Below are 13,811 nucleotides of genomic sequence, written 5' to 3'. Positions count from 1 at the left end.
GAGCATAGCAGCAGACAAAATACCGCTAAGCATTTCGCCTGGCGTGCTAACAATTCTGCCAGCTCACAGAATACATATGAATACATATTATTGAGGCCTTTTTCTGCTGGATGCCCTTCCTGTCACTAACCATCTATTTTTCCAAGAGAATTTTCATTCCCCTCATTTTCAGAAGTACAAAGCTACAAGGAAATGTCTTAATCTGGAGCTTTGTGGTTCTACTCTCCTTCATACCAAGCACAGAATATAGGCATTCACACACAACACACAGACACTTTCACTCACTCACTCACTCGATATATGCAGGAGGTTTGTAGGGAATTTTCAGTTTTCAATAGTTAAGAAATTTGCTTTCTAACCACATGGTTTCAGTCCAACTGAGTACTATGTAGGGCAAGTGTCTTCTATAACCCTGGATGGACCAAAACCTTGGGAGATGGAAACTGAAAGAAGCCTGCTATGTGTGTGTATGTGCTTGTGTCTCCTTGCACAATAGTTGTAAATGAGTGTTATCATCATACAAATGGTGTCATTTGATTTCAATTTTCTGTGGAAACATGATCAGTCTTGGGGTAATATTGCATTGGCTGGGCCATGCTCTCCGTCGTCAGCCAGGAGAATTCATCTATGAAGCAATTGCCCCAGCTTCCCTTCAGAGTTGGCGTAAGTGATGTGGTGGACAACAAAAAAACCTGGCTGATGACAGTCAAGGCTTATCTGGAACCCAACCTAGGTCCCCATATCTACGGCGTTCGCCACTGGAATAAGGAGTGGTCGGAGATCAAGCGGTTGCTAGCCAGGTCTAGTCGGCGTTTGTGAGAGATGCAGCATTGAGGATGAATGAAGCCAGCTCAACCCACCCCGGGTGAATGTTGTCACAGGAAGGGCATCTGGTTGTATAAAATTTGCTTATTTTGTCTGATGCAAGCAAACATGGAAAACTACCTGTTAAAACAACAGGTTTGTGCTTTTGAGTCCTTTTAGCTCTAAGTCAGAAGTCACTTCCTGTGAAACTATGTTGGGCTGTACATTTTGTGCCTGAGAAGGATTTTGCATTCACAAGCATCTGTCTATTCCGTTCTCTGGTGAGAATACAGTCCATCTGGCTTGTGTGTTCACCAAATTGATTGGTGATCAGGGCACTGTTTGGTTTCTTGAAGTTAGTGTTGTAGACCAGCATTTCATTTGTATCACAGAACTCCAAGAGCCTTGTTCCCTCCTTATTTCTAGGACCAGAGTCATAGCTTCTATGTATACTATAGAATCGACCAGATTACTCCTCAAGTTTTATGAAGTCACCAGTCATAAAGATAAGGTTACTGTCATCCATCATTGAGGTAATCTACCAAAGGGGATTGTGACACTTGGTCCTTTTGTTCATCTTCCAGTCCCATTTGAGGAGCATATGCAGAGATATTAATGTTGTGTTTTCCAAGACTCTCTAAGCTTAATTATCCTGGCATGCATCTATTTTGAGCATTTCAAGATTCAGCAGACTTACTTTTCATTGGACTTACATTAAGGTTGTAGACTGAATGGGAAGAGTGAGTTGGAATCTAAGAGACAGCTTCATATGCAAAAATCAGTTTTCCGTTTTCTGAAAGCCAGTAAACAATAGGGAGACCAGCTTAGCCGAAAGCACATACGATAGGGCCTCGTATGTAACAGGAGTTGAAAAACTTCACTTCACTGGGATCAGTTGGCCGTCTTCTAAAACAAAATCACTCTGTGTATATATATATATATATATATATATATATATAAAGTAGGGGCAGACAACTATGCTCTTCAAAACTATAAATGCAGTCCACATGTAAATAGAAGTTGAATTTTTCAATTAATTTTTTTTTAACATTATTAATCATTGGATTTAATTCCTCCCCAGTGTTCATTTCTATTTGTGTCTGCACTAGTTTTTTGTTACCATACTTTTAAAAATGTGGGACAAATGATAGTTAATGAACAGCTGGGAATATTTTCTGAACTTCTATCTGTTGACACCTAATTTAACTTGACTAGAGTGTGTATTAATGGAGAAGGTCAATGATCATTATTGAGAATGAATTAAGGTTGGCCTAGAAAGTATCTGAAAGTAAATTGTAGAATTTACCATTATATGAATGGTATCCCTATGGGGTAAAGGGTATTGGTAATAGAAAATCACAATAAAATGTATCTGTATCAACATATTTTGTTGTTTCTACAGAACAAATCTTATTGATTCTAATATTTCTCAGGGTTTCTGTTTTTTCAAATTTTTGTAAAGAAGTTTTATGATGTTATGCAGTTATAATTTAATGACTGATTGTACATGTGTCCATCTCTTTTAAGAGAAATTGTAGTTCATTTTAGAGTGCAGCAAGTAGTGCTACACCTTCAGCATAATTGATATCTATGATTTTGGTCTGGGCTCTGATTTTAACACTACTATATTTGAACAATATGTTGTTGTAAATAGTTGATTGTATAGTTAGACAAAGTGGAAGATAGGATGCATGCCTGATGTATGTTGCTTCAAACAAATCAGTCCTTCCTTTTATGTAATCCTCGACTTTGGTCTGAATGTATTCAAAGTGAACCCTTATCAGGTTCAGCAGCTAGGGTGGAATTAATTTTAAGTTTATCTTTAGAATTTAAAACCAGCAAAATAAATAAATAAATAAATAAATAAAAGTGGTAACTGTCAGCTGACTGTAAGCATGTCTTTGCTTAAGTTGTGAGAGCATAAACAGCTGGCTTATATAGCCTTTGTCTAGGCAGAATCTGCATTAATTTGATTTGGTCCAATGAGCAAGTGTTATATTGAAATGGTTGAGAAGAATCACTGCAAAAGCATTAGTAGTAGTGTTAATCAGACGATACATGTGTAATTACTGCATATATATGATATGGTCACTTTTTTTGAGAAAAAAACTGTATGACAGCATCTTTCCAATCTTGTGGAACTGTTTTTTGCACATGATTTTGTGTGATTAATTTTGTGAGAGGGTTGGAGAAGTACTTGGAAAAATCCAGCCAGAAGACTGGTCTTACCAGTTAATTATATATTTCAGTTTCCTGAGAAGAGGCAGGCAAAACCTTCAAGATGTTAGCCAAGACAGCACACTCTTTGTAGAAGCTACAATTAGCCCTTTATTATTAATGGTCTGGCAAAAATTGCGCATGTTTCAACTCTTCATCTATAGCATAAATGATTATGTAACTTGATATCTAACCATTGCTCTAGTTTATATTATCAACTATCATTAATACTGTTAGGGGAAGTTTTGTACTAATATAAAGCCTTTGGCTTAGTAATATGATTCTTTTAATTTTGTCATCTGGATGCTGGGATCTTGGCAAACCCAGAAGCCAGGAATTGAGTACTTTATACTTATTTGTTGCTCCTCTAGTATACAGAGTATACATAAAAATAATCTCATACTGTAAAGTTTTGGTATTTTTGTTTGTTGTGTGAACAGTTTCGAAGAACGTGCTTTATTCTTCTACTAATTGGTATTCACTTTCCATGCCTACATGTATGATATGTGATATCTGTTGGAACAATAGTTTTTAAAACTGAATGTTTTTCATATTGCTGGTGCTAGCCAACCATTCAGTTGAGAAGTCAAAATTAAACTTGTTTGTGGTTCACAGTCAAGTAAATAAAAGAAAGTAAAGTGTCTTGCTCAGAGACACAACCCAATAATAGTATTTGAATTTGTGGTCATGTAGTCAGTATCATTAACAACACTGCACTTAATTGCTTATTGCTATGTATTATTGCTGTTTCATCTTTGCTCAGGCCTGATTAAGCCAATGTATGATAAGACAATTCATCTGTGACCATCCCACTTTTTTCTTTTGCAGTGGCACATAAAAAGCACCATTCAAGCGTGGCTGATGCCAGTGCCACCTGACTGGTTCCGATGCTGGTGGCACATAAAAAGCACCCACTACACTCTTGCAGTGGTTGGCATTAGAAAGGGCATCCAGTTGTAGAAACCTTACCAAATCAGATTGGAGCCTGGTGCAGCCTCCCAGCTTGCCAGTTCTTGGTCAAACCGTCCAACCCATGCCAGCATAGAAAGAGGATGTTAAATGACGATGATAATGATATGTTGTATTATAAATTACATTATCCCATTTTTTTAATGACAACAAGGTGTGGTTTGAGGGAGATTTGACTTTTAGTAGTTCTAGCAACTAAACAGAGGCTCCCTCATTGGGTCATTGCTGGTACTATTGCTGCTTAAAAGTGGTGTTTGTGATGTCATGTACTCATGTTAGAGTTCACCAAGGATGAGTTGCCTCTAACCAATGAATCTGCAAAATGAATAAAAGTTTAATACACTTGGTGAAAACACAGATTGTCAACCAGTTGTGATACCAGTGGTGGATACCTTATAGGTGAGGATCAGATATTGATATAAGATCTGATTTGACTGTATCTCTTATCAGATTGATTCAAGATCCAATCTGATATCACGAACTGGACAAAATGACTTAATTCTCATCAGTTTGACTTGTATTCATATTTTGAGCCATTGAATACTATGTGCAAAATGTTAGAGATGCTTGCAGAGAAGACCTTTTTGTTTTGGAATGAAAAAAAATATGGGGTCATTTATCAATATTATTTCAATATAAAAAAATAATACTGATTTCATGATGATTAATGTTCAGAGTTTATAAATATTTTATATTCTTCATTTCCAGGTTATATACAAGAGATACACACCAACTATTTATGCGGTTAGAATCGCAGGCTAAAGAATTTGTGATAGAAAAAAGAGAGAAGCTGTTAGAACAATTAGATATTGAATACAGGTGTCCTAATGAAGCAAGGGATTTTGTTTTTCTCCTTTTTGATGAATATAGACAATTATGTCAAGCTGCATCTAAAGTATCGGACATATTAACTGAACTGGTAGGTTTTTTTTTTTTTTTTTTGGTTTTTTTAGTTTATAGAAAATGTGTTATTCATGGTTTGAGAAATATTTTTAGAGTTTCCTTTACTACCTCACAAAGTATTAAGTATCTTTTGGAAAATATGCATAAAAACGTTTAAAGCTAATAACTATTGTGTGAAAATGTCCTTACAATGTTTATAGACCCTAAAATTGTTGTTTTTTTGGAACTTGGCTATCTCTGTCCTTATAAGTTATCAATGCTTGTACATATCATTTAAGTGGTTGTACCAATTACAAATGGAATGTTCTGTTAATCTAAAGGGAATTTCAATTAATATTTAGTTTAGCACAGTCCCTATCAAATAAAATGATTAATTTTTTTTTTTTTCAAAAATTCATTCAATTAAAAAATAGTTTTACTAAAAATTTCTTAAAGTTTGTTCAAAGGTTATCTAAAGCATAGAAAAAGATAAGTCTTAAAGAAAATCCCTTTTATAATAAATTCAGTTGAAATTTTGTTTAAAATTTTAACTTTTAATTTTAGATATCTTTGTGGGTTGAAATATTTCTCTCTGAAAATACTGACTTATGTAGCAAGCCAGTATTTTCAGTTTCCTTCATTGTTCAAAAGGGGGTATGATAAGTCTTTGAGTGTTACAAAAATACATTATATATGTATTTTTTATATAAAATCATTTAAAACTTGAATGCATGTTATAACATGATTTTTTCAGGAGAAAGATCATTGGAAGAAATTTGATGTTACGTGGGATTTTTACAATCGTCATTTGTTTCACTCTATTGTGTATACAAATCCATCTATTCAAGACAATTGGCCAGCAGTACTGAAGCAACTGAAGTAAGTATTTTAACGAAGCATCTATTACCTATTTTATCTTGGATTCTGTATGGCACGTGTTAATCATTTTTCATTTCTCTATTTTTCCATGCTGGTATGGATTGGACAGAAACTTAAGGCAGTATTTTACTACTGTATATGTTTTTCCTGATGCCAACCCATTCTGTTTTTTTACATTCTGCTGGTCTTTGAAAATACACAACTACAGAATATATCTTTTTTTGCTGGAGATGTGGGGTTGACATTTTGCTCAGATGGTGTCCTACAAAAATATGGAATGTAAACATTTATGTTTGCAAACCCATGCTCAAATGTGTGCGTGCATACACACACACACACACACTGCAAGCTTCCATTATAGTTTCTGCCTACTAGTCCCACTCTCAGGACATTTGCTTGACCCGAGGTTATTTAGTAGAAGACAACTGCCCCAGGTGCCATGCAGTGAGACAGAACCTGAAACACATAGTAGTTGTTCCTCAAGTCATGGATGTGCAATTACAAAGTTTGCTTCACAACCACATTGTTTTGGGTTCTCTTTCACTGTGTAGCATCTTCAACATGTCTTCTACATTAGCTCACAGGCTGACCAATGCCTTGTAAATGAAATTTGGTAGATGTAAATGATATGGATGCCTGTCATGTTTCTGTACAACTATTTGTTCTGTGTGTCTTTAAATTGACTTCACTTAGCTATAGCATGTTTGTTACAGCTCCCTTAATACATCCAGTAGTTTTGTGGTTTTGATGTGTAAGACCAGTGGAATAAAAACAGCTTACTTGGAAAATTAGTAGGAGCTGATGGCAGGAAGGGCATCCAACCTTAGAATACTGCTTCAAGAAGTCTTGTCCAATACATGCCAACATGTGAAAAATGGACTTACAAACAATAGTGGCATGTGTATATAGTTGTTTGTTTGTTTAGTTCAGCATTTAATTTCTATGGTAGTGTTCTTGGTTTTGGTTGGGAGTTACTGCAACCCCCTCAGTCAAAGGGGATATAGTTTTACAAACTGCATGGCAACCTCACTTGTGCTAATGTTAGGGAAAAAAAAGTATCCAGTATACTTTGTAAAGTGGTTGGCATTTGGAAAGGTATCTAGCCATAGAAACCATGCCAAAGCAGACATTGGAACATGCAGTCCTTGGACCTGTCAAACTGTCTGACTCTTGACAGCATTGAACATGAATGATTTTCCTGTTTTCCAGGTAAGGGTATTTCATATTACGAAGGTCTTCAAAACGCAGTGACTGGTTGTAATTACAATAAGTAATGTTTATATCATCACCACTGTGTCAAACGAGATATCAACATTTATGCACATTTGTCTGCACGTGTGCACGAACACACACATACACACACACACACACAGAGGATAGGTATTAGCAATTTCCATCTTCCAAATTCACTCACAATGCATTGCTTGGCTTCGGGCAATAGTAAGTGCTATAGGACTGAACTCAAAATTACATAATTGGAAGTGAACTTCTAAGCCATTCAACCTTGCCTGTTCCTTAGGATAATTAAATACACACACATGCATGCATTTGTGTGTGTGTATATATATATATATATATATATATATATATATATATATAAGAATATTAAGTAGGTGAATGAATTATCCTAGTATGGATAATTCGGTTAATCGATACCTGAGTAGCAAATTCACGTCAGTAAAACACGGTTGAAGTTACATGCCAAGGTCAGAACTTCGTGTTTGTGTGTGGAAATTTGTGTGTTTCTTTATATGAATAAATGAAAAGAATGGAGTCGAACGAAAATTTTAACCAAATTCCTTTACTTTCGATATGATTTCCATCATGTAGGCAGTTATTAAGAAGCTTTTGTCCGTCTTGAGGCTGACAGAGGTTCCTTGTATTTCCTGATGAGAAGACGGCATAATGCAACCTTCATTCCTTCAGAATTAAGAGTATGCAGTCTTCAAAACATATGTCGAAAGTAAAGGAATTTGGTTAAAATTTTCGTTCGACTCCATTCTTTTCATTTATTCATATATATATATATATATATATATATATAATATATATATATATATATATATATAATCAATTTCATTTAACCTCCATTGGCCATACTGGCATGGGTAGGATGGTTTGACCAGGGCTGGTTACCTGGAAGGCTGCACCAAACTCTAGTCTGATTTGGCATAGTTTTCTATGGCTGGATGCCCTTCCTAATGCCAACCACTCTGAGAGTGTAATGGGTGCTTTTATGTGCCAGGCATGACTATGTAGATATAGAAATTGCTTTGTTATCATATGGTTATATGTTCTGCCTCACTGAGATCCCTTGGGTACGTGTCTTCAGCTACAGCCTTAGTCTGACTAATGCCCTGTGAGTAGAATTGTTAAATAGAAACTATATAGTAATGTATTGCGTGTTATATGTGCACTTGAATGTGTATCTGCTTCGTTGTCACTGCTTCTTCATAAGTCACCACTTGAGCAAAAAATTATGCCATGTTTACATACTCGGTGGATAATGTGTCATATCACTTTGGTTTTTCAAGAACCAGTGGAATAAAGAAAAATTTCTTACTTGAACAACAAGTGAGCTTTGATGAGAAAGGACAGCTGGCTCTGAAATTCTGTCTCAAATCTTTGTCCAATCTGCGACAGCTTGGATAAACAGGCATAAAACAAATGAATGATTGAAAGCATAAGCTGAATTATGACTTAACCCTTTCGTTACCAAACCGCCCAAAGCCACCCGAATTTACCTATTCATATTTAAATGAGAATATCAGAGCAAATCTCTTTAGTACATTCGTGAAAACACGTGATTATGCTTCGTAAACACGTGATTATGCATGTAAAATCGACGTGTAATTTTAATTCCCTGAATTTTGGGAGATTTTTCTCCACATTTTTTTCGGCATCGATTTTTCTTCAACTTTGAAAATGGATAGGAGTTTCATGTTATCAAGCATTGATTCCAAATTGGAAAATTTGTGAAACAAATACTGGGTACTGTTGTGGATTTAGTTTTTATACAGGGAAACTAATGTTAGTCAGCATGGCTTAGGGTATGATGTGGTTTGGAAGTTATTGTTTGAAGCGATCAATGCGGAAACAAACTTACACAGAATGTAAACAAACACAAAATGGAGGTTCAAATTTCGGAAAATTTGTGAAGCAAATACTGGGTACTGCGTGGATTTAGTTTTTATACAGGGAAAATAATGTTAGTCAGCATGGCCTAGGGAACGATGTGGTCTGGAATTTATCACTTCCATACCATAACCAGGGCCGTATATTATTTTTTGACCGATTTCTTTAGTTCGGTCAAACTTACGGTGGATTCCAGTATTTCACTTTATTCCACCTTTATGGTACACCTGTTGTGCATTAAATTCAACTGATGATATAGTGATGTGCACAATTCTTCTTTATCAAAATTTTGTTGCATACCCATTTGAATATTAGCTAATGATTCATTTTCTATGGTGATGTTTAACCAAAATTTTAATAATTTTACCTTTTGCTCAATTTACCTGGATTTACCTGTAATTAAAGTCACTTTGAGACAAAAGTTATGCAATAGAATTGATTAAGAACCCTTTCTTTAATTATGTTCCAAATATCACATTAATATGTTGATAAGTAAAAAAGTTACAGTTATTTAATGAAACAAGCCTAGATTCATGATTATTTTAGAATTTAATTGAAACTCATGAGGGGTGTATTTTGGTCAGAAATATAGTAACGAAAGGGTTAATTCATGAAATGAAGTAATTAATACGGAACTTATAATTAAACGCTAATCTAAATCATGGTTTTCCACGATGATTGGAAACTTTGTTTATTGCTCTACGTTTCTTTGATTTAGTGTCATTTGTCTTTCCTTATAGTAAATTAGACTCCTGTTCAGAAAGTTTTTAAAAAATCGCTTTTGCTACTTTTTTTCCTCAAATAATTAAAATGTAAGTTCTTTAGGCTGGTAACTTTACGCAGTCTTTATAAATAAAAGTATGGGGATATAAGTGAATTATTTGTTTGGTATATTTTGAAATTTAAGCTCAATACACTTTCTTTTATAGTTCAACTGCAACAACTGATGCAAATGGTGTTGAATCCTATCCTAGTCTATCTGACCGTAGCAGTAAATTTGGAGAGGATATGGAGAAAGTATCACTCATGTGGAAGTGTCGGCAAAAGCTTATTGCATCATACAATGATGAACAGGTAAGTGTTCTTCTTAGCTTGCTGCAATTGCACAGGTTTATTAAACTGAACTTTACTTTCTTTGCTATTTACTTGACTTGGTATTTACAAATAGTAATTCTTTGTATATAAAAAAAAAAAATTAGAAATATTAAATTTCTAAATATCTCAGAGAGATATGAGCGGTGGTGGAACGATAGAGCGGTAGTATACTGTCAACTTAACGTGACAATCCCGTAAAGAGAATCACACCACCGCTATTTAGCCCAAGGTAGCATCGACGCTTCCTGTCGGCTTTGACACATTTCCTGTGTCCTTATCTTTATGAAGGGAGACAAGCACCCCCCCCCAGCCTCCAACAGCAGGCCTAGCTGTTGGGGTATTTGTCTCCCCTTCATAAACATAAGGACACAGGAAATGTGTCAAAGCCGACAGGAAGCGTCGATGCTTCCTAGGGCTAAATAGCAGTGGTGTGATTCTATTTACGGGACTGTCACGTTAAGTTGACAGTATACAAAAAAAAAAAAAAAAGTTAGTTATCTGTGAATAGTAAAAATTATTAGTGTTCAACTGAAATATTTATTTCCTTTGATTTAACATTAAGCAGATGTAATGTTTCTTTGTAATTTAAATGGTTAGTTTAGAAATTTAAATAAACAGTTAAAAAAAATATATGATCAGATGTCCAGCATAATTATCTGCTACTGCATGTTCTTTTTTTGTAAAGCTTAGGTTTCATCATCATTGTTTAACGTCCACTTTCCATGCTGGCGTGGGTTGGACGGTTTGACTGAGAGCTGGCAAGTCAGATGGCTGCACCAGGCTCCAATCTGATCTGGCAGAGTTTTTACAGCTGGATGCCCTTCCTAACATCAACCACTCTGAGAGTGTAGTGGGTGCTTTTTATGTGCCACCAGTACAAGGGCCAGTCAGGCGGTACTGACAATGACCACGTTCAAATGGTGCTTTTTACGTACCACTGGCATGAGACCAGTCAGCCGAATGGTGTTACTTTATGTGCCACCAGCACAGGTGCCAGTCAGGCAGTACTGTCATCAAACATGACAATGATTTCACTTGCCTCAGCAGGTTTTTGCAAGCGCAGTTTATTGTCCAATGGGCTGGTTATGCTGGTCATTGAAGTTAACATTTTGCTATGTCAAAGTTATGTTTGTATACATTGACAATAGCATTCAATTAAATTGATTAACTATTTGATGTTTATACTAAATATAATTTCTGTTTGTAAAATTTTGCTGTCAACAAATATTTATTTTAGTTACTCCTAACAATACATTTTGAAAAGAATTATGCCACCCTTTATACAGTAGTCAGCATTAGGAAAGCTATCTCTTTTCCAAAAGTATTTTTCAAAACAAAGAGAATATTTGCTGATCAATACATAAGTGTATACTCAAATATCCTATCCATTTAATACAAAGCTTGTAAAAACGACGAAAATTTAGGGGATTGATTTACTCGAGCACAATCTATCTCTTCAATGTGTGATCAGAGGACTGTATTTCACTAATCTAGATTAAGTTTTAATAGTGGAAATATATTATTCCTAAAACAAAAATGAACTGACTTTTCTGGAGACAGAGCTCATATTTTGGAATCTCTCTAATGCTATTCTGGTTTTTTGTAATGAACACACAAAATATTTCTAATGAGGTGAATAATATTTTACCTATTTTTAAACTTATTTTATAACAGTATTCTTAGAACACATTTTTAACTAGCAGTGTTATTTTAAAAAATTTTCAAAACAATAATTCTTGAAAAAGCAATTTTCGTATCATTTTCCTCACATTTTGTGTCTAATTGATATAACATATACTTGAAAATCCTTTTTCCGTTTCAATTACTATGCAATTTTTTTTCTAGCAGTCACTGAAAATGAGGCATAAAATACTTGCTGAAGATTGGGAATTTTTCAAGAAACAAAGGAAATTACTTGAAAAGAGTGTGTCTGAAAATGCTGATAGTTCTGGGAGGTTTGTATGTACTTAATATTTGCTTTACTCAGGTTAATATTTTCTTTATGGAATGGACCATTTCCAGTCTCTTCTGTATTGTAGAATTAGCTACATACTAGTCTCTAATCTTTGCTCATCAGAAATTTTAATTTTGTTATTTATTGCATATGTATCCCTTGAAAGTACATTCTGACACCTCATCTCCACCATCCTTACTCCCTTTCCTTCTATGGTAGTCATGCATCTTCTATAAATGAAGATACCTGTTTCTGTCCTATCAAACTCTCAGTGCCTAGTGCAAAACCACCTTCCTCAATATTGCACTCGCATTTTGTCAAGGTTTTGTCTGAGTTACTTGGTGACCTCACTGATTTTGTTGCTATGAAAAAAGCAGCCAGTACATTGTATAATGGTTGACACTAAGAAGGGCATCTGGCTGTAGAGACCATGTCCAAGTAGACATTGAAGTTGAACACAGTCCTTTGACTTGTCTGTACCTATTGAACCTTTCAACCCATGCCAGCATGTTAGATGGTGGGGTCTACAATGCATGATTTGTTGAAATTACTTCTATTTTAGAACTTTCATTCACATCACCAAGTTTACTGATTTTTTTTTTTTTTGTCCTCTCCATCATTTTGTACAAACAAATTTTGTAGGAAAGTTTTGTATTAATTGTAATAATATTTTGAATGTTTAGCCATTTAGAATTTATTCCCCGAGTGTTCAAGAAGGTTAATGAGTTAGAAATGTGTGTTGGAGCTAACTTACTGTTCTGATTCGTTATGTAAATATTTGGAAACAGTTATCTTATCCTGTCTGTTTTTCTGTTCCATTTTTGTTTTTTAGCTGCTTATGTCACGAAAATTCTTCAGATCATGTAAATATCTGCTGTCAGCTACCAAGTGATAAATGTGAATCTGCAGTCCCTCATCAGCATCTTGGTTTTCTGCATGATTCTAACTATTGTGTGGCAGATGTTAGTGCTGCCTCTATATCCAGTACAACATCTAGTAGTTGTTCCTCAAGTCCTGTGATTGATTTAGATCAGTTACCACTTAGCATAGATGAATGTTCTCAGCCTCTTCAGTAAGTTATAAGCTTATCCTTTGATGATTATGATTTTTGAAGTTATTTTTGAAGATGTAGATTCAATAGCCAGAATATTTAAGGCTTTTTAGTTATTTCACTTCTATTATCTCTTCTCTCTCTATATAAAAGGCAGTTTGTCTGTCTGTGTGTCTGTCAGGTTGTACCCTCACCCTGACCACGGCTTTCAACCGATTCTGATGAAACTTGACACACACATAGCCCAATGTCATAATTCAAAACTAACGCAGCGAAAATTTTGAAAAGTTCCCCCAGTTCTGAAAAAAATCGATAAATTCGACATGGGGTCGAGAATCTAAGCTTTTTATTTGCAACACATTTTCAGTTGTAGTTTTCGCAACTTGCAATCGATTTTCACCAAACTCATGGTGAAGCTTAATGTTACCCTAAGAAACTTAATTCTGATGTTAGTTTTCCATGCAATACCTTACCATCAGAAAAAATCGATAAAATCATGCCATTTTGGGAAATCGCGTTCAAATTCAAGATGACATATTTTCGACAATATCCTTCACAAATTGGCAGGAATTTTTTAAAAATTCACAGCGAGCATCATGTCTGTTCCAGGGGCTCTTACATACCCGGGCAATGCCGGGCTATGCTGCTAGTAGTTAATAAAAGGTGTTTCTTAGTAAAGATTATTTATCAGACTAGCTGGTTTGTTTTTAATATGCACTGGTTGCATTTCTTTTTTCTAAATTAGACAATTAAACACCATTTTTAAAGCTCATTTTAATAGGATATTTCGCTAGATTTCAAATACAAGTTAATTTTCTACATTTT

The 13,811-nt window shown here is 35.0% G+C and overlaps 1 protein-coding gene across 5 annotated transcripts in view; it reads left to right on the top strand.

Moving 5' to 3' along the window:
- Positions 1-13,811, top strand: part of LOC115223113 (protein FAM193A) — a 78,882-nt gene that overhangs the window by 53,018 nt on the left and 12,053 nt on the right. For 4 of the 5 annotated variants that reach the window (XM_036500584.1, XM_036500583.1, XM_029793528.2 and 1 more), the window contains 5 exons: positions 4,699-4,909; positions 5,627-5,751; positions 9,816-9,960; positions 11,827-11,936; positions 12,768-13,007. In XM_036500584.1, coding sequence (XP_036356477.1) covers positions 4,699-4,909; positions 5,627-5,751; positions 9,816-9,960; positions 11,827-11,936; positions 12,768-13,007 — 831 coding nt within the window. The remainder of the gene's footprint in view (positions 1-4,698; positions 4,910-5,626; positions 5,752-9,815; positions 9,961-11,826; positions 11,937-12,767; positions 13,008-13,811) is intronic. The other variant, XM_029793536.2, reaches the window with a different exon arrangement.

This window comes from Octopus sinensis, linkage group LG2 (genome assembly GCF_006345805.1).
Source record: "Octopus sinensis linkage group LG2, ASM634580v1, whole genome shotgun sequence".
NCBI classification, from domain to species: domain Eukaryota; kingdom Metazoa; phylum Mollusca; class Cephalopoda; order Octopoda; family Octopodidae; genus Octopus; species Octopus sinensis.
This window is presented reverse-complemented; position numbering and strand designations above follow the sequence as displayed.